Below are 21,460 nucleotides of genomic sequence, written 5' to 3' on the forward strand. Positions count from 1 at the left end.
TGTGTATTTATAAAATGGCTACACAAAAATTCACCAATTTTGATAATTTTTAAAAAATGCACACTGATATGACAAGTATCACAATACAATCTAACAATTGTTTCAAATGAAGTTAAAGACCACTAAGCTCTACTAGAGACATCTTATGGTAAAAAACAAATGAAGTTCTTGGCCAACCCAATAGTGATGTTTTATTTGTCTTGTTAAGAAAATAAAAAAGGTATCATACTCTAGATTTTATTCTTCATTTATCAATCAATTATATAAATCTTTCTGTAACAAATCAGAGATCTGCTTCACTCTTTCGCATAGCAGCAGAGTATTCCATTGGATGTATATGTCATAATTTTTTTTAACCAATCTTCTCTGCTTGATGCTTGGGTCTCCTTTTGTTTTTTTGTTACAAACAGAGCTGAATGAACATCACTGTAGCACGTCTTTGGATGCCTGTGCATTTCTGTAGAAGAGGTTTAGAAAAGGCACTGCTGGATCAGGGATCTTTTGAGACAAAATGGAACTTTTGTAAGAATGGCCCTGCCCTGCCGTTCCATACCGGTAGCTCGCTCTAACCTATGCCCAAATGCTGCTCAGCGCAAATCTGAGGGTCAGGTAGGTGACCCTCAAAATAACGCTTAAGGAAAATAGGGAGCAATGGATTTGTTCTGAAAGCCTAAAACGTAAATGGGTGTGTGAGAATGCTGGGCATAACTGACATCTCTAAGACCTTGCAAGAGCAAGAAAGCCCATGAGAGAGATTGTTGCCAGGCTGCAAGCTCCAACAGATGGCAGAAGAGATGGGTGGACAAGCGGGGGTGTCGGGCTCTGTGTAAAGGACAATATAATGACAGTAATAATCCCTCACATTTGTACAACACTTTACAGTTTACACAGGGACTTTACACCCATTTCTAATTTAAGCTACATAACAGCCCTGTGCAAAAATATGAGCAACCAAAAATATACCATAGAATTTCCATGGGTGGACATTCTGGACTATTTTAATAATGAAAACGTGGGAATAGCATTATTCTGTAAGCTACGGGACAAGATCCACTGACCAAACCAAAATGTTAAGATCAAAGAAGGTGCAGAAGCAGAATTTGTGGACAGTTTCTTTTAGCCACGTGCTGGTCAGCATCTCCCCAAGAATGTGGACTGGGCCAGTGCCAGGAGAGCTCTGGAAGAGCCACTTGGGGAACTTGTCAGCGTGCACATCCCCCAGTCTTAACCCCAAGAGATACTGATTCAGTGGGTTTGAGGTGGAGCCCAGAAGTCATACATTTTATTAAGCGCTCTCAGTGATGCCGATGTGCAGCCAAGTTTGTGAACCACTGTTCTGGAAGAGTCTCTCAGAATTTTGCTCTTTGGGTCTATGGTAAACTGGGGTTACTAAACCCATAAGTCAGTGGACCTGGGTAGAGGAAAAGAGGACCAACCAGTCTAGCTGGGTACCCTGGTGTATAAGTACCGTACTTGGCCATGTATAATGCGCACCCATGTTTTTGGCCCAAACTTTCAGGAAAAAAATCTTTTGTTTTAATTTTTTAATTCAATTTTTTATTTATTTATATTTAGAAACCTAACCAATTCTCATTTTCCAGGGTATTATTTTGCATATTTTACATTATTGCTTTCTAGAGTTACACTTTTAATGCATAAGCATAAATAAAAGAACTAAAAACATTCATACAGATGCGGAATTAGTACTACCCCTGTATAGTACACATCCTTATTTTTCCCTCAAAAATTTAGGCAAAAAAGTGCACATTATACACAGCAAAATCCGGTAAGTGTTTTGACAAGGAGGGATCTTCTTTTGAATATACTGTCTAAAGACTGAAAAAATACAAAACGTCACACCAAAGGCTGTTTTAAAATATTATGAATTGGGATCGGGGGCTTGTGTTGCTATTGATGGAGTCCTGGCCTAGAGAGGCAACTAGTTTAGAGAGAATCGAACCCTGGACGTAAAGCTAGACTATCTCTGGCTTTAGGGATCCAGTTTACCCAAGTCCCAGCGATGGCCGTAGACTGTGACCTCAGCTCTCTGAGGCTCCCTTTCCTCCTTTCATTCGCCCTGTTTCTGCCCTCCCATCCACCATCCTCCCGCGGTCTCCCAGCCTGAGCCCACTCTCGGCCTCTGATTGAGTTTCTCCTCCTTTCTCAGTCTCTCCTTTGTGTTCTTACATTGCTTACAGAGCCAAGAGTGGAAGCTTTTGTGTACGTGTGTATGTTTGCAGGAGTAATTCTGATATATTTGGAAGACATACATAGGGGTTCAAAATATCCATGTGTATGTATGTGGACTTCCTACTTACTAGTCTTACCAGGAAAATTTTGAGCTTGTTTCTTTTCTATCATCTCTTTTTTCTTTTCCTGGAAAATGGGTATATGAACTAGCCTGCCGAGCACTTAAAGTGACCCACAAAAATGTTCACCAGCCTGCATATTCACATTCACACATGTCCTTTCATGCCACAACATTTAAAATCATCTTTAATCCTCTTGTTGCCCTTTGCCATAACTTTGTAATCGCCTTGGCTATAAATATTGATACTTACCCTTGAAGCTGAAATGTTGTAGAATGGAGAGTAGAACAAAGGGAAATAAGAAGGAGTTCACACTAGGCTATCGTGGAGATTGAGATCTCATATCACTAAGCTGCTTTTTAATCTAATGGGGGAAATGGTTGGACTTGGGGATTTCCCTTGCTGAATGTGTCTGCAAATGCACCGCATTAAGAATGGTAAACACTGAACCCCTCTCCCATTCCTTTGTAGTGAAAACATTGTTCAACCCAGCTCCTGCCACCGCTGACCTGGACCCCCGGTTCTACACCCTCTCAGATGTGTTCTGCTGCAACGAAAGCGAGGTGAGGGTAGACGGTTGTGATCATTCCGTGAGAAACCAGACTTTCGTGCACATGGTAAAGCAAAGAAGGACTAACCACATCAGTTTGCTCGCATGTGAATTCTTGTGCCCAGTGAAAAAAGACTTGTCAGTTGACAGGGGTGTGAAGAAAGGAAATTAGCGAGTCCTGGGGGGAGAAAGGACTCCCTGAGCCACCCCCACAGCCTGGCACCTACCGCACCCCAGCTAACTGTAGTGCCCTCCCTGCCCTCGCACCACTGGTGTTTTGGTTTCCTTTTTCATCAGTCCATATCCTATGTAGACTGTGTCCATAGCCTATGGACTGATTAGTATGAGAGTTGCCATATTTAGCAAATAAAAATATAGGACACCCAGTTAAATTTGAATTTCAGAGAAGCCACAAGTAATACACCAATGTACTTATACTAGAAAACGATTAGTCATTGATCTGAAATTCGAATTTGACTGGGTGCCTTGCATTTGATCTAGCAACCCCAGTTCATGTACAACCCCCGGTGCCTTTGCTACATTCCACTGTGGAGATCCTGTGACTACGCTGGAAGGCAGACGTGGGTTTCCCACCAATGCCATGGGAAGACCTTAGGAGCCGCTCTCTTAGGGGAGCGCCCTCAATACAGCTGAGGGTCATAATGTGCAGATCTGCAGTAAATATCTATCAATATATGCATATTATGCCATTCATTCTGAAGTATTTTAGAAAGATAATGTTAATATTTCTCCCTCTTATAGGTAGGTAATTTTAGACCGGAGCACTCTACCAACTTTGGGAGGCAGGACACATTACACAATGCAACATGCAGAGAGACAACGTTAATAATTAATGAACTATACTGTCACTTTCCATTTGGTTTGAAGGCTGAATGACAATTTCTAGGATTTCTTGACCTGCCTTTTTGTTAATTTCATCTCTTAGAACATAAAGTAAACAAGAAAGAAGACTGCCACAGGAAACTAATTTTAACCACAGTATACTACGCAATATTTTTGAGCAACCACCATGGCCAGGCTTTGTATAAGGAAGAAGGAATTGTGGGAGACAGGGACCATTGCACAATAAGAGGTTAGATTACCCTCAACTGCCAAACGGCCTTAGGTTTCCCTGCTGGACACTGACAGAGAGCATTGTACCTATTCTTCAAACACTAACCACATCTCCAATTACTTGATACTTCTGTCTTCATTAAATTACTAGTCCTGTGAGGACAGGTATACCTGCCTTATTCATTACTGTATCCTCAGTGTCTATCCCTAAGTGTATAATTATCTATTGCTGCGTAATACAATAAAGTACCCCAAAATTTAGTGGCTTACAACAACAGCCATTATGTATTATCCCTCACAGTTTCTGTGCATCAGGAATTGGCACAGGGCACAGCATCGCTTGTCTCCCCTCTGTGACGTCTGGGACTGGAAGACTCAAAGGCTGAAAGCCAGCAGCATCTGAAGCCTCCTTCCCTCACATGCTTGCTATGTAATGCTGGCTGTCGGCCAGGACACTCACACATGGCCTCCCCTTGTGGCCTGGGCTTCCTCACAATATGGAAGCTGGGTTTCAAGATCCAATATCCAGAGAGAGAGGAGAGGGACATCTCGGCAGAACACATGTTGGCTTTTATGACCTAGCTTTGAAAGTCACACAGCATCTCTTCTGACCCAGTCAATTAATTAAGGCAGTAAAGTCCCCCCAGTCCCCTGACTCTCAACAGAAGATTGTTATTGTCACTATGTGAAAAGAGCATGTATGTTATATATAGTGACACAGTTATCTTTATAAATTATTGTCTGTTATTCTGTACCTGGCTCATAGTTGGCACCTAGTAAATGCTTATAGAATGAATGAATGAATGAAAAATGAACGAACTCTGGTCTTTAAGAAAATTGATCTGAAAAGTGTAATGGAAAGAAAACTTTACAAGATTAACATTCTTATGGGTGACTTTTAAATCAGAATAATAAAGTCAAGTCATGGTTTAAGATAGTCTCTGTGCTCCACACACAAACCACTGATGTATAAATATGACAAGAAATAAGGAAAAGATACAAGCTCAGAACAACTCCACACATTGGAAATGGAACAGAATCACAGAGCATTCAGCCCTGGGTATGTTTGCTCCGGTCCTAGAAGCAGGTATTGTGGTAGGAAGTTGGCCTCCTGTAACTTACGGGCACTAAACATGTGCCACTCATGGGAGCCTGGAACAGTGCCCACTGCTAGAAACCAGAGATGCTGAGCTCAGGCTTCCTGCTAACAAAAGAGGCAGAGGAAGCAGCTACTCCTGCTGCTGAGACTACAACCTACACAAGGCTCCCAGCCTGAGGACATAGGAGGACAGAGATGCTACCTCTGATCAAGAAAGAAACCAAGCCAACTGCTGACTTTAGTGACTAGATTGGCCTTATCACCAATAGCACCAGAACAGGAACACTGTGCTGCCAATGTAGTGCCTGGCTCTGGTTTGGAGCTCCTGAGAGGCCTGACAGATGCAACTGGAAACCCTGTAAAGGCAGGGAAGCCATGTGGGAGCTGAAGTGTGAAGACTCTCCAACTCACAGTGAGCACAGTGAGCCCGCAAGGGAAGAAACACAGTGCGGCAAGTTCTTCAGCAAAACCCACAGTCTAAAGATGAATTTGCACAAAATGAAATCAAATAAGAAAGCAATGTGAAAAAGCCTTTAAAAAAAGTAGAATTAAGATTACCGTTCATTTAAAAAGGAGAAGAAATCATGAAGGAAAAACACAATCAAAGCAATGATATGTGAATATGAAAACCAATCAGAAGTCTTGAAAATGGAAAACAGCCATTGAAAAAAATGTAAAACACTTTTTAGAAATATGAACATTAGACCAAAATGAAGAATTAGAGAACTGAAAGAAAAGCTTGATCAGTTCAGAAGTGGAGAACTCGAATCACCTAAAAAGAGCCACAGAGAAAAATTATTTTCAAATATTAAAAAGGAATTTAGAGAACTAAGAGATAATTTATGAGGCCCCAACATATATTTAATTGGAGTGAAAGAAGAAAATGGAGGGAACTGAAGAGAAGCAATACTAGAGGGAAACTGCAAGGTATTTTCTAGAATTGAAAAAAGGCATGATCTAAAAGTGTTTTAAAGGTACCACATGAGATAAATAGATGTAACTCTCTACTAACTCATATTTAGTGGAACTGCCTAACATTAGAGATAAAGACAAAAATATTTTTAACAGCCAGAGGAAAAAAAAGACATTACATGTAAGTGATAAGAATATCCAGAACTTCATTACTTGTAAAAGGGAAAAAAGGAAAAATCAAGTGTCCATGAAAAAGAGAACAGACTTTGTTCCAAAATAGTGTATTTGCAATATGGAATGCTATGCAGTTTAAGAAGGGAGAAGGTAGAGCTACCTATATCAACACAATTTAAATACTGTCAAGGAAAAACATATTGCTAAATACCAGTAATATACATGGAAGATATTTACCTTTTTTAAATAAAAATATATGAAGTGAATAAAGTAGAACGTTAAGGTTTGTTGAAGGTGGGTGGTGCGTACATGGGTGTTTTTAGCATTATTTTTTATGTTCAAGATTTTTCATTAAAGAGTAGTTTTTAAAAAGGTTTTTAGAAACCACAAGAAGTCAGTGCTTCTGAAAACAGACCACCTCAACAGATATAACTGATCCCAGTAAGAAAAGCAATGAAAAACTCATAAAAACAAAATTTAAAAAAGTGACCTGAAAGCATAACGAACTCTGACTGAAAGGGTCTATTGAAAAAACGATGATGACTTCCAGTCAAGAAGGCAGCATAGGCAGGCATGGCTCACCTCTGTGCACAACCACATCAAAATTACAGCTAACATATAGAACAGTCATCACTCAGGACCGTCAGAAATCGAGTTGAAAGGAAGTCTGACAACTACAGAACTAAAAGAAACCACATCCATCCAGACTGGTAGGAGGGGCGCAGACAGGGAACTGGATGTCCCTCATACACGGGTAGTGGAAAAAAATTCTGGAGGGATATCTCAGGAGCAAGGAGTCCCAGCCCCACTCCAGGCCCCCCAGCCCAGGGTTTCAGTACCAGGAAAATAAGTCTTCACAACTTCTGGCTGCAAAAGCCAGCAGGGATTGGGTCAGTGGAAGAAACTTCTGGAACCTCAAGCAGTACCTCTTAAAGAACCCGCACATGGACTCACCTACTCAGACTCACTCCCTCTGAGCTCCAGGACCTGGGTAACAGCTTGAAAGGCACCAGCGATATACACAGAGAAACTGAAGTGCCTGGCATCAAGGCGAGCAGAGGCTATATTGTCTTTTCTAAATCCTCCCCCTGCAGAGCTGGCAAGCTGGAGCCATATCTGAGACTCCATCAGCCTGGCTGATACTGTTGACCCACCTTGAAGATCCCCAGAGACCGCCCCCCCCCCCGCCACTCAATTTACAGAGCCACCCAAGCTGCTTTTCCTTATGAATGACTGGTCTTAGCTCAAGCTTCGCAACTTCCTGAATCCTCTCAAACATGCAACAGCTGGCCTCAGTGAGCCCCAGGCCCAGCACTAGCAGCAGCCAGCCTAGATTCACAGCTGGGCTTCTCCCTGGGAGAACTGAGCTTCACCTGGGAATCTCCGAGCCTAGCACAAGCCTAGCAGCCATCTCAGATTGCTTTACAGCTCAGACAGGGTGGCCCTGGGCAAAACACAGGTAGGGGCTGACCTTAGCATGCACCACCCAGGAAACTGCAGGGCCAGCAAACACAGTGGACAGCTACAGACCACACTGGAGCACCACCACCCTGCCCATGTACAGCTGATGCTCCATGGAGGGCAGAGGTTGGTGGTCAGTGGTAACAGCCAATCCTTGCAGCTGGCTGGCCTGGGTAAATCCCTCCCAATTATCTGCCAACAGCAACCAAGGCTCAACTACAAGAGGAGGTTGTACTCAGCCCACACAAAAAATGCCCCTCAAGTACCCAGCTTGGGTGATAGGGGAAGCTGTGTCACTGGACCCTACAGGACACCTAACTACATTGGGCCACACACCAAGACACAGAGTCAAAGCAGCTCTACCTAATATATAGAAACAGACACAGGGAGGCTGCCAAAATGAGGAGACAGAAAAACAGGGCCCAAATGAAAGAGCAGATCAAAACTCCAGAAAAGAAGCTAAATGAAATGGAGATAAGTGATCTATCAGATGCAGAGGTCAAAACACTGTTATAAGGATGCTCATTTAACTTATTGAGGACCTCAGCAGCATAAGAAAGATCCATTCAGTAATGAAGGATGCACTAATTGAAATAAAGAACAATTTACAGGGAAACAACAGTACAGTGGATGAAGCTGAAAATCAAATCAATGATTTGGAACATCAGGAAGCAAAAAACAACCAATTAGAACAACAAGAAGAAAAAAGAATAAAAAAAGATGAGGATAGTATAAGCAGCCTCTGGGACAACTTCAAGAGTGCCAACATTTGCGTCATTAGGGATGCCAGAAGGAGAAGAGAAAGAGCAAGAAACTGGAAATCTATTTGAAAAAATAAAGAAAGAAAACTTCCCTAATTTGGTGAAGGAAATAGACATGCAAGTCCAGGAAGCACAGAGAGTCCCAAACAAGATGGATGCAAAGAGGCCCATTCCAAGACACATCATATAAAATGCCAAAGGTTAAAGATAAAGAGAGTATCTTCAAAGCAGCAAGAGAAAAGCAATTAGTTACCTACAAGGGAGTTCCCATAGGACTGTCAGCTGATTTCTCAAAAGAAACTTTGCAGCCTACAAGGGATTGGCAAGAAATATTTAAAGTCATGAAAAGCAGGGATCTACAGCCAAGATTGCTCTGCCCAGCAAAGCTATTGTTTAGGATCGAAGGACAGATAAAGTCCTTCGATTCCAAATAAGAAAAAACTAAAGGAGTTTATCAACACCAAACCATTATTATATGAAATGTTAAAGGGACTTATTTAATAAAAAGAAGATCAAAACTATGAAGAATAAAATGACAAAAATACAAATCTACCAATTGAATCTAAAAAACATACTAAGCAAACAAGAACAGAGACAGAATTGTGGATATAGAATTGATGATTGTCAGATGGGAGGGGCATGTTGAGGAATGGATGAAGAGGTGAGGGGATTAAGGAGTGCAAATAGGTTGTTAACACAATAGCAATGGGGATGTAAAGTAAGTATAGGGAATGGAGCAGCCAAACAACTTACACACATGATCCATGGACATGAACAACGGTGGGGGGATTGCCTGAGGGAGTAGAGGGTGCTGGGTGGAGAAGGGCTAAAGGGGAAAAAATCAGGACAACTGTAATAGCATAATCAATAAAATATAATTTTTAAAGAAGAAAAGATGGTAAGAGAGGACATGCTCAAGTTAATGAGACCTGTGCTCCTAGGAAAACTGAAACCCGAATGAGCAGACACTGTGGGGTGATTTATGGGAGTCAGAAAAAACGGGTTAACCTGGGTATAATCCAAGCAAGCACAGAAAGGGCTAGAACCATTCTTCGGAAGAGTCAGTCCCGGGTTACATTCTAATACAGAAAAGACGGAATTTGATAATAAATTTTTTGAGTCAAAAAGTATCATATAATTCATCTAGTTCAGTGATTTTTTTCAACCACCTATCTCAGAACCATGGAGGCTCCTCGGAGAAGCTGGAGGGCTGCCTAGAGGGTGAGGAGCAGGGCTCCAGTCCTCCACCCCAACTCAGCAGTGTATTCTGGGAGAGAACTGCTGATCCTGGGCAAGCCCCCCCTTGTATAAACCGTTCACGGCTAGGAACGATCACAGAGTTAGTAAGTAGTGGCGACCTGAATGTCACGGCATTCGTTGCTTTTACCGCTGCGTATCAGGGCCTCTCCTCCTCTGCCTTCGTCTTCTCTAGCAAAAACAAACAAAGAAATGGTGGTGTATAAACATGAAAGCTGTAACGAGTCATGAGAAAGGCATACGGCCCAAGAGAGGCCTAGAGGAATTTTGTCCTTACAAGTGCAGTTCACAGCTGTGATTTATGTCACTAAAGTCATGGCACTGGCTCCTTCCCTTCTTTTCTCCCTCCCCCTTTCCTTTCTTTATTTTGTAGGATTGTCTTTATTCCCCTTGCCACTTTGTTATGAAAATTATTGTACATTCACAGAGAAAAACTGAAATAGCAATACAATGAATACTCATAAACTCTTCACCTAAACAGGTGTTAATATTTTGCTATATTTATTTTCCTGAGCCAACATCTATCAAAGTTCTCCATGGCATTGGTTGTTACACAAAATTAGGGAGACGTTTTCTAGAAAAACAAATCTAACGTGGAAGCGGACCTCGTTTACTGTTCTCACCGCTGCCTCCTCTCATTCTGTGTCTTCTAGGCTGAGATTCTAACCGGCTTCACGGTCAGCAGCCCGGGGGATGCTGGGAAGGCTGCGCAGGTGCTTGTGGAAAGAGGCTGCCGGCTCGTAATTGTCACCTTAGGTGCTGAAGGATGTGTGATGCTGTCACAGCAAGAGTCTGTTCCGAAGTACATTCCCACAGAGAAAGTCAAGGCTGTGGACACCACGGTAGGTTCTAAAATGTCAGAATCGTTTTGGGCCCTTGAAATTATCATTTAGTTTCTAAGATACTGCATTTCAGTTTTTGGATCATGAGGTAAAGGCTCCAGGAAGTGATAGGGTAGAAAAGAAAAACAACCAGGCAAGAGAACCACATCCTAATCCCTCTCTAACCCACTGTAGAACTGTCTGTCTACAAGTCACGCTCTCTGAGACTTGGTTTTTTGCATCCATAAAATTGGAATATCAGTGAAATGATGCCTGTATTGCCCATATTCATTCATTCAATAAATATTTATTGAATACCTGTTATATGCCAGTGAATAGTAGGTGCTGGGGCTGTACTGGCGAACGAGACTGACTCTGCCGTCAGGGGGCTTAGATTTTAGGCGATGAACAAATCGCCAGGTCTTACCGGCTTCGTGTGGACTAAACTAGCAAGGAGTGCTGGTTAGCGGAGCTCATTCTTTCTGCCAACAAATAATAACAGCTAACATTTACTACGTGCTTACTGTGTCTCTTCAGTATACATCTCATTTGATCTTTACAATAATTATACAAGATAGGTATGATCATTATCCTCATTTTACAGATATAGAAACGTGCTCAGGATCATAATGCTACAACGTAACCGAGCTGGGGGTTCGGAACTAGGTGTGTGGGGACTCCACAGACACTTTGTGCATAAGGCGCTCTGGGAAGGACAGGTGGGTTAAGAGGACAGGTCACTGCTAGCTACAGAGCAAGGATGAAGAGGAAACAAGTTAGAAAAAAGGCTCAGGGCTCCTCTACAGCTGGGGAATAAAAATGATCTCTTTATGGCCTAGAATTCAGAAGAGTTGACTACAAAAGTAAGCACATGTCAGGAACACAAAACTAGAAAAAGAATAAAAATTTTAGAATTTTTATTTATTAAAAAACTATATAATTATTAATAAAATATGTTTTCGTTTTTATGCTTAGAAAACACTTTAAAATGTGGGTCATTTATCAAAAAAAGAAGCCTAAGAGGATCTGATGAAGTTTTGGAAACAAATATGCTTTGAAAAATAGATAAATGCAAGGCATGCTTTTATAACATGAAATTACATTGTCATTGCCTTTCAAAATGTGCTTTATCAGGTATTTAATAAATTGTACTTGACGTTTTTCTCTTCATATTTAATCATTTGTGAAACCATTAGGTTTTTTGTTTTCTCAAGATAGACAGTAACCTGAATTTTAAAAGTTTCCTGTTAGTTCTGAAATTGATCCTGCATTAGACAGAAATTATTCCAGGTCCTGAACCAAAGCAGAAGAGTTTATTCATCTTTTGCTGAACCTTAAAGAAAGGGTCCTTGTGAGGCTGCTGGGCTCTGCGGTTCCCAGAAGCGACCTAGACTCAGCTCTCAGTGCCTGCATCAGTCATGATTCCTTCAGCTCAGAAGCACCAGAGGCACAGCTCAGATGGGCTCACACAGAACAGGGGATTTATTTGGCGCACATAACTAGGAAGTTCGAAAGTATGGCAGAATGCAGAGGCCAGCCGGTGCCACTGGCACTTGCTTGCTCTTGCCCTGTCAGCTCTGCTTGCTTTGCACTGGGCCTGGAGCTCAGGCAGGCCCCCTCCAGGGGACGGTCCCTGGCAGCTTTCTGCCCACACCATGCCTCACATCATGTCCCCATCTCTGGTGTCAAATAAAAATCAAAGAACTCGTATCAGAGGATGGGACGCTGGTCAGACAGAAACAACCCATGCCTACCACACAACGCTCATATGGAATTGCACTGTGTGGGCCTGGGACTAGATCATGAGGGAACTACCCCGGGAAACGTCCAAATTACCAAATCAATGGTAATAATCTCCTGAGCAATTTCCTGTTGAAGGATTAGATTTCATAGATCACGACAGATCACAGCTTTAAGCATCTTAAATACAGTGATGTGAACAAAGGAAGTTTTCACTTTGTTTTGTGCCCTTTCATTTGGTTTCTTAGCACTTGCCACTAAGTTTTAGGTTTCAGGAAAGGTGAAACATAGTCAGAGTCCAGGGAAGGAACAGATGACTTAATACTCGGAGGCAGGAGATGGAAAATGGGGTTGGGAAGATCAGGGTGCTGGGTCAAGACCACCTGGTTTTTTCTATAAAGGGCCAGGCAGTAAAGTTTTCGGTTCACAGGCCATAAAGGAACGTGCTCTGTCACAACTACTGAACTCTCATGCCATGGTAGCATGAGGGCAAAATAAACAACTGTGTGCTATGGGAATTATGGTGGTATTTAATTAAAACTGCATTGTTTTAAGTTAAGGTGTTATTGGAATCACCAGTGCAATCACTAGGACAAGGGAAAACACACTAAAATTAACAAGGGAATTAAAATGATACACTAGAAAATATCTAACACAAAAGACATAGCGATGGAGGAATAGAAGAATAAAGAAGCAACTGGAAGATATCTTCTTGCAAACTGAGTGATAAAACTAAGACAGCATAAGGAATGGGATCCAGGAGACAGGCGATGCAACACAGCAGGGAAGTCTGGTGATGACGCCAGGGATGATGGAGGAAAGTTCTGAAAGTAGCTGTGCAGCAAGTTCATAAGCATTCAGTCCACATGAGAGCAGGTGAATGGAGGGTTCTGGGAGGAGTGTCTCCTAGAAACAAAAAACAAAACAAAAAAGGAAAAAGAGAGGAGACGCCGAGTTTAAAAGAAGAACATATGGCCCAAATAGAAGAACAGATCAAAGCTCTAAAAATAGAACTAAGTGATGAACAGATAGCCAACCTATCAGATGCACAGTTCAAAACACTGGTAATCAGGATGCTCACAGAAATGGTTGAGTATGGTCAAAAAATGGAGGAAAAAGTGAAAGCTATGCAAAGTGAAATAAAGAAAAATATACTGGTAACCAACAGTAAAGGGAAGGAAACTGGGACTCAAATCAACGATTGGGAGCAGAAGGAAGAGATAAACAATCAACCAGAACAGAATGAAGAAAAAAGAATTCAAAAAAATGAGGAGAGGCTGAGGAACCTCTGGGACAACTTTAAATGTTCCAACATCTGAATCATATAGAGGTGCCAGAAGAAGAGGAAGAGCAAGAAATTGAAAACTTATGTGAAAACAATAATGAAGAACTTTCCCAATCTGGCGAAGGAAATAGACTTCCAGAAAGTCCAGAAAGCTCAGAGAGTCCCAAAGAAGTTGGACCCAAGGAAGCACACACCAAGGCACATCATAATTACATTCCCCAAGATTAAAGATAAGGAGAGAATCTTCAAAGCAGCAAGAGAAAAGCAGAGAGTTACCTACAAAGGAGTTCCCATAAGACTATCAGCTGATTTCTCAAAAGAAGCTTTGCAGGCAAGAAGGGACTGGAAAGAAGTATTTAAAGTGATAAAAGGTAGGGACCTACATCTAAGATTACTCTATCCAGCAAAGCTATCATTTAGAATGGAGGGGCAGATAAAGTGCTTCTCAGATAACGTAAAGTTACTGTAATGTAAAGGAGTTCATCATCACCAAGCCTTTATTATATGAAATGTTACAAGGACTTATCTAAGAAAAAGAAGATGACCAACAACTATGAACAGTAAAATGACAATAAACTCACAACTATCAGCACCTGAACCTAAAAAAAATAAAAATAAAAAACTAAGCAAACAGCTAGAACAGGAACAAAATCATAGAAATGGAGATCAGAGGGGAGGGGATAGGGAGAATGGGGGGAAAGGTACATTGAATAAGAAGCATAAATAGTAGGTACAAAATAGACAAGGGGGGGTTAAGAATAGTGTAGGAAATAGAAAAACCGAAGAACTTACATGTACGACCCATGGACATGAACTACGTCGAGGGGAGGAATGCTGGTAGGGGGGTACAGCATGCATGGAGGAGAAAAATAAAATTTGGAACAACTGTAATAGCATAATCAATTATATATATATATAGTGGGATGTTCATAGGTTTGAATATGCCCTGAGATTCTTAGTTGTCTTGCAGAATTTGAGGATGTAGTAATTAACCAGTAGAAAACTGAGGAAACCTTTTAAAGAGGAAAACTTTTCCTCTAGGTTATCTAGAGTCTAAGGGGAAAAGTATGATTAAGTAAATATAATCTCAGTACACCACAGGATTATGAATTCATAATCAGAACAACGTAAGTACCCATTATTGATTTAACCAAAAATGGAGATTATACTCATACTGTGGAGATTGAAAGAAAGAGTGTGTATTTGTGTGCACATGGGGGAAGATGAGAGAACTAAATGCTCATCTTCCATAGTTAGAAGTCACGAGATATCTAAAACTGATTTTAAAAATAGCAGTAGAAAGCATATTACCAAAAATAGAAGATAGCTACCAGGAGAAACAGCTAAAGGAATTGAAAGTATTTGCTTCATGGAAATGGTTGTGGAGAGAGCTGGGGCATTTGCTCTTTTAAGCATTGTCTTTTTAAACTGTGCATAAGGATGACTCTGATTCTTTTTAAGTGGAAAAACACAGCAGGATACCACATCACATCCCCTAGGATGGCCATAATCAAAAAAGGTAACAAGTGCTGACTAGTGCATGGCGAAACTGGAACCCTCAGACAATGCTGGCAGGAATGTAAAATGGTATTGCCATTACGGAAAAGTCTGGAAAAGCTTCAAAAAGTTAGAGTTAGTTATAATATGCCCCAGCAATTCTACTTCTAGGTATATACCCAAGAGAAATGAAAATATGTTCACACACAAACATACATGAATGTTCGTAGCAGCATTATTCATAACAGCCCAAAATTGGAAGCAACCCAAGTTTTCATCAACAGATGAATGAGTAAACAAATTGTGGTATATACTGTGGGGGAAGAAGATTTCCTTTACCTTTCTAGGTTCTTCTGGCTGGTCTAATAATTAAATCAACATGAGTAGAGTCCCTGGAAAAAATAACCAAAATTAATTACATATGTATGGGAACTCTACACACATGAGAGCTTCTGAGACAGAGACTTAAACTGAAGTGCACTGAGCTAATGAGGTAAGCACGGGGCGGGGTGAGGGGGACTTCAGAGGGACGAAGGTCATTCGCAGGATGATACGAAGAGCAGATGTTCAGTGATTAGAAGTTTTTCCTGCCCTATAGAAAAGTCATACAAAGTTATTGCTGATAATAACTCTTATTACCAGAACCCAAATTTAAATTCTCTAAGAGGTAAAATTTTCTCATGAGCCCATAGGGTGTTGATTGTCTTCAGCTCAAAATAATTCACATGCCAAAGTAGCACACCTTGGGGAGGCTTGTTCTGAAAGCCTTTGATACATAAAATAGAATAGTAATCAGCCATAAAAGGAATACTGATACATACCACAACATGGATGAACATCCAAATCACTATATTAAGTGAAAGAAGCTAGACATAAAAGGCCACATGTTCTGTGCTTCCATTTCCATGAAATATCCAGAATAGGTAAACCTACAGAAACACAGCAGACTGATGGCTGCCAGTGTCTGGGGAGAGGGCATAATGGGAAGTGGCTGCTGATGGACACAGGGTTCCTCTTTGGGGCGATGACAATGTCCTGGAACGGAGGCGGTTGCACAATGTTGTGGATACACTAAAACCACTGAATTGTGTACTTTGAAAGGGTGAATTTTATGGTATGTGAATGATATCTCAATTTAGAAAACAAAGGTCAAAAAATAACAAAAATAAAAAAATAAGCAAACAGCTAGAACAGGAACAAAATCATAGAAATGGAGATCAGAGGGGAGGGGGTAGGGAGAATGGGGGGAAAGGTACATTGAATAAGAAGCATAAATAGTAGGTACAAAATAGACAAGGGGAGGTTAAGAATAGTGTAGGAAATAGAAAAACCAAAGAACTTACATGTACGACCCATGGACATGAACTACATCGGGGGGGAATCTGTCTTCTCAAGAATTACTCGCTTTATAATAAATTATCACAATTTAGGGTATATAAGTAAGCTGAGAGTAATTAAAAAGTCCCACTTGGGCACCTCACTAAAGGATGGGTACTCTTGTGATAAAGAATCCTCCATGTCATTGCTCCACTGGACCCACTGAGTGGCTCTCAATGCCGCCCCCTCCCCCCTCGTAGAGAGGAGGTGACACAGGAAACAAGGGTGGTTATTTTCTGGGTGTAGAGTCTCCCTTGGCTTTTCACACTATCTTTGTCCTCTCACCCAGCACTCTCATTATTGAAATTCTTGCCTGTTCGGCAAACAACTGTTGGGCCTCTTCATATGTCTCAAAAAGAGGAGCTAATTCACATGGTGAGGCAAGGAGCCCCCCCGCCCGGAGGCATTTTATTCCCATCGAATGGGCCCCTTCACTTTTCTGTCAGGAGAGCATTACTTGCTCTCAGTCGGTTTGGAACCTTCTCGCTTTTCCCTGCCTCCAAATCCCTTTCAGTATACACATTTTTAAAAATCATGTTGTGCAACCTAAATGTATACCGCTTTTGTTTGTCAATCACACCTCAATAAAGCTGGAAAAATTAAGTAAATAAGTAAACCAGGGATGGCATGATGGTGGAGACAGCCCCCATTGGTCACACTGTGTCCACTGGAGCCAGACGGCCCGCCCCAGGAGCAGCCGTCCCCGTCTCCGCCAGAGCTCCCAGGCTGCTATATTCGGTTTTGCCTTGGTGTTAATAGTTGGATAGATCACTCCTATTTTTACATCTGTTTTCCCGTTGTACTAGAGTGAGATGGTGCCAGTAGCTGCAGATGTCCTCAGCTCAGTTTGGAAGACATGACAGATGTGACTCTCTTCCCATCTCTCTGTTGTCTGAATCTCAGCCTCAAAATGACACCTGCTCATGTCCTTATTCCAGTCCTCCCAACCTGAAGGTTAGGGGCTTTGCCTTCTTGTGCTCACAGTTGAACAGAACAGTCACGTCACACTCAGAGCTATGCATATTGAAGCATGGTAATATTTTAAGATTATTGGGCTAGTGTGATATAATAAGTTGTAATATTAATTATCCTTGGCCTATAAGCTCTGTAAAATTACCTATAGATTGCTTTTTACCATGTGCATGGTTATATCCTAGAATCTTCACTGACACTGACTTTAAGAATTCAGCCCACAGGTTAAATCTGTCTTCTCAAGAATTACTCGCTTTATAATAAATTATCACAGTTTAGGGTATATAAGTAAGCTGAGAGTAATTAAAAGCCAGGGAATGGGGGATTCTCTCCCTTATTCTTTACTTCCCTTTCTTTCTATCCATTCTCTTTGAGTCCTGTAGCAGTCACAGTTGCTAGGGAGGCACTAGCTGCGTGGATGCCCCAGGGGACAACTCAGGGCCTGAGATTCAGCTCTACACCAGAGATTGCGCCAGTAGGAAGTGGAGGTAGTTTCTATTCAAGTTTTCATGGGAGCACTCGTAGAGTGGGTGGCTGCTGGGGCTGATGGGTTACCCACAGCTTTCCAGGGTGACTTCTTGTATTCCCCTCACCCCAGGGTCTGACCCTCAGCCGTCCGAGCTGCTCTCAAGGACAGGTTCCTGTTCATCCACCTCTGAGGTACCATCCAGAATGACCATCCAGTTTGGTCTTTGAAAACTCAGCATCTGAAGAGCCATTATTCCTAACTTGGTGTAACCATTCCACACAACCTACACCTCCTTCCCATCCCAGCGCCCTGGCCAGTGGAAAGCCGAACTAATGTTGCCAGGTGTGATTAGAACCAATGAACGTATGTGCTCATAAGGGGTGTTTCTCAGCTCCAGCAAACAGGTGCTGCTTCCTACTTGGCCATAGTCTTGTCAGTGAGAGGGCACTGCCCGGGTTAGGCTTTGTGACGCCCTTTCAACTGTGTTTCCCCAGCGCCTCCTCCTTTCTGGTCAAGTCATACATACTTTGCACTTGTCAATAATTAGTATGGTTTCTGAGGCACATTTCTGTCCAGAAACTTCTGTTACAGCCAAGATGTTCAAGTGGCCCCTCACTCTTGACTGCCAATACTTGAAAAAGGGTAGGAATGGTAAAATACTGTGGGGAAAGAAGGTAGACTCTTGGGTGCTGAAGAGATAACTATAAAATGATAAGGCTAACTTGGACTACCATATCAATTTATTATCCAAGAAGTAATTTTGATCTTAGGTGAATTAAGAATCTATTGATAGAGCCACTATTCAGAGTACCTTGGGAAATCCTCTTCTAGAAGCATATTGAGAGCCTTCATCACCTTTTCCCCACTTATAAATCTATTGGGGGGGTTTTCTGCTCATGAAATTAATACATGCTTAGTGTTCAAGGGGAGAAAAAAGCAGACAACATAGAAAGGTGCAAAGAAGAAAGTCAGACACCCATGATCCTACCACTTAGATGTAACCACTGTGACCCTTTTAATGTAAATCCTTCCACATTTTTCCATGCACATTCATGCATGAATATCTATTAACAGAATATATATTAACAGAAAAAATTGAATATTTGCAATAGCAGAGATTGTGTAATTATGGGAAGCCTCTACAACTCAAAAAAGTCAAATATGTCTCTGGAATAATGTCAATAGGCAATTCACTGAAGAATAAGTACAAAAAATAATAATAATAAAGACATGAGACAATGTTCAACCTCACAAGAAATCTGGAACATGCAAATCAAAGTAATAGTGAAATTCTCCTTAATTGCCCATGAGGTTGCCAAAAAATAAAGATTGACAATGTCAAAGTCCAAATCAATTGGAAAACACATGCTCTCATGTAATTCTGGTGGGAGTATAAATTCATGCAAACTATTCAGAGGGCAATTCAACAGTACCACTTTTTAAAATATGGTTTCCCTTTGACCAGTAAATCTTCTAAGCCTGTCCTACAGAAATGCTCATATGTATAAATATTTGTACAAGAATGTTTATTTTGTTTGTAATAACCAAATACTAATCAGATCTACATAATCATCAGTAGAAGGAAGTCAAACTATAACAGCATGGTGCCATTTATTTTAAAATAATTCTAGTTATCTTTAAGCTGAAGCATATTTTAAAATGTAGGGGAAAAAACACCAAACTCTTACGGTTATTACTCAAGTAAAGAAGAACTTTTACATTACACTCCATCTTCTGAATTATTTGAGTTTTTCCATAGCCCTGTACTTTTCATGTATTATTTAGAAATTTGGAGTAAATATGACTTTGGGACATAGCAAAAAACTATTTGGAGCCACACCTAGCAAATAAGATGGATGATATTTCTCAAACGGGGTACTGGGCATTATCCTCAAGAAGGAGCCAGTGATTGGCCACAGTTCACTCTTGATCTCATAAAGACGCTCCCAAGCATGCAGAACCTCTGTGTGAGTGGGCTGAGTAGTCCTTTGACTTCCGGTGACTTCTGAATGAAAAGTCTTCTGAAGCCAAAGAAACAGACCTATGTTACCCTCAGAGCCACGGCTCTTGAGCCTTCTTAAGTCTGGATATTGCACTACATGCTTTTAACAGTTTTTTTCCTTAATCTTTCTAAAAAAATAATTCCCTCAAAAATCTGTTACTTTATTCAGTTTCCCTTGGAAATATCAGAATAAATGTCAAAGCTGCATTTTCTGTTCATGACTCAGATGCACAGTAGACCTTCAGAGAAAGTTTACTCATGTTCAAGTTTTCGTTCTGAATGGGTCAGTTTAACTCTTCAGTCCTCATTCTCACAATTAATAATATATTGAATGCTCTAAACTTTGCCTTTTGACACATTTCTTGGTCTAACTGATGACCTGGAGGAGTTGTAAAAGGGGCCAGGCCACAGGTGATGCCTCATGTTTGGGTACTTAGTGGTTCATGTGGTTTATCATTCAGGCACTTCATATTTGATACAGACCTAAATGGAATGGCTTATGAGAGATGAAGGGACATATGTAATGCAGTCCTTTGGACTGAATTGTGTCCCCTCCAAAATCCATATGTTGGAGCCCTAATCCCCAGTGTGACTGTATTTGGAGGCTAGAGTCTCTAAGGAGGTAATTAAGGTTAAGTGGGGTCGTAAGGATGGAGTCCATGGGATGAATGTCCTTATAAGAGAGACACAAGAGCTCTGTGTGCACTCAAAAAGGAGGTCATGTGAGCACATAGCAAGATGGCAGACACGTGCAGGCCAGGAGAAGGGACTCAGAATGAAAGCTACTTCACCAGCACCTTGATCTTGGACTTCTAGCCTCCAGAACTATGAGAAATAATTTTTTGTTGTTTGCGCCCCCCAGTCTGTGGTATTTTGTTATGGTGGCCCAAGTGGACTAACATATACAAGAAAGCAAGTAAGTGTTCCAGAAGGGACATAAAGTGAATACTGAAAAATCAGCTGTCCTGCAAGGAGAAAAGAATCGTCAGATATGAACTAACAATATCAGCCACACTGACCTATTTGATGAAGTCTCTCAAGTGTTTTGCCTGTGGTTTAACTGAAATCGTTGGTCCCGGTGGGTAAGGGCAGATGAAGTCCTGAGTGCTAATCCTAGTTTAGCCATTAACTAGCAGGCCACTGAGGACCAATGACCTAGTACCTTTGGGGCTCAGGTTGTGCATCCAAACATGTGTCTGGAGTGGGTGATCATTGTTGATCTCTAAAACTCCTGATCCTTACAGATCCTTGGAATGAGGATTCTTTGACTAATGATGAAAAGCAGGCACTATTGTGTGCCAGGTGCTTATGCTGGACTCTATGCATTATCTCCCGTGTTCATAACAGCCCTGCAAGAGGGGGTTAATGCCCATCGTAGAGAGCGGGCAACGGTACTGCCAAAAGTAAATAACCTTCCCAGAGAGCCATACAGCTGGAGACTTGGCAGAGCCAGGAATTGATTCTGGGTCTTCTGTCTGTCTGCCCTTTTCTAACACCCCTTGTACTCTCTACTGCACCACTCTGCCTCTTAAATCGGTGGCAATTTGCCTAGCCTTCAATCTCTCCTATTTGGCCTTCCAGCACCAACTTTCCTTGTCACTTGTCATGATAGATGCTTTTATAATTGCTCCATTTATCTAGATCTTCAGAAGCTGCCAGATCTCGCAAAGCCATCGCCTGCTTTGTGCAGTGCAGTGCAG

General features: G+C 41.4%; 1 protein-coding gene across 1 annotated transcript in view; it reads left to right on the forward strand.

Annotated features, from left to right (window-relative positions):
• Positions 1-21,460, forward strand: part of RBKS (ribokinase) — an 83,649-nt gene that overhangs the window by 40,576 nt on the left and 21,613 nt on the right. The window contains exons 6-7 of the mRNA XM_054568470.1: positions 2,781-2,872; positions 10,251-10,439. Coding sequence (XP_054424445.1) covers positions 2,781-2,872; positions 10,251-10,439 — 281 coding nt within the window. The remainder of the gene's footprint in view (positions 1-2,780; positions 2,873-10,250; positions 10,440-21,460) is intronic.

The sequence above is a fragment of the Pteronotus mesoamericanus genome, unplaced genomic scaffold, assembly GCF_021234165.1.
Source record: "Pteronotus mesoamericanus isolate MK-2021 breed Mesoamerican mustached bat unplaced genomic scaffold, CSHL_Meso_final contig_101, whole genome shotgun sequence".
NCBI classification, from domain to species: Eukaryota; Metazoa; Chordata; class Mammalia; order Chiroptera; family Mormoopidae; genus Pteronotus; species Pteronotus mesoamericanus.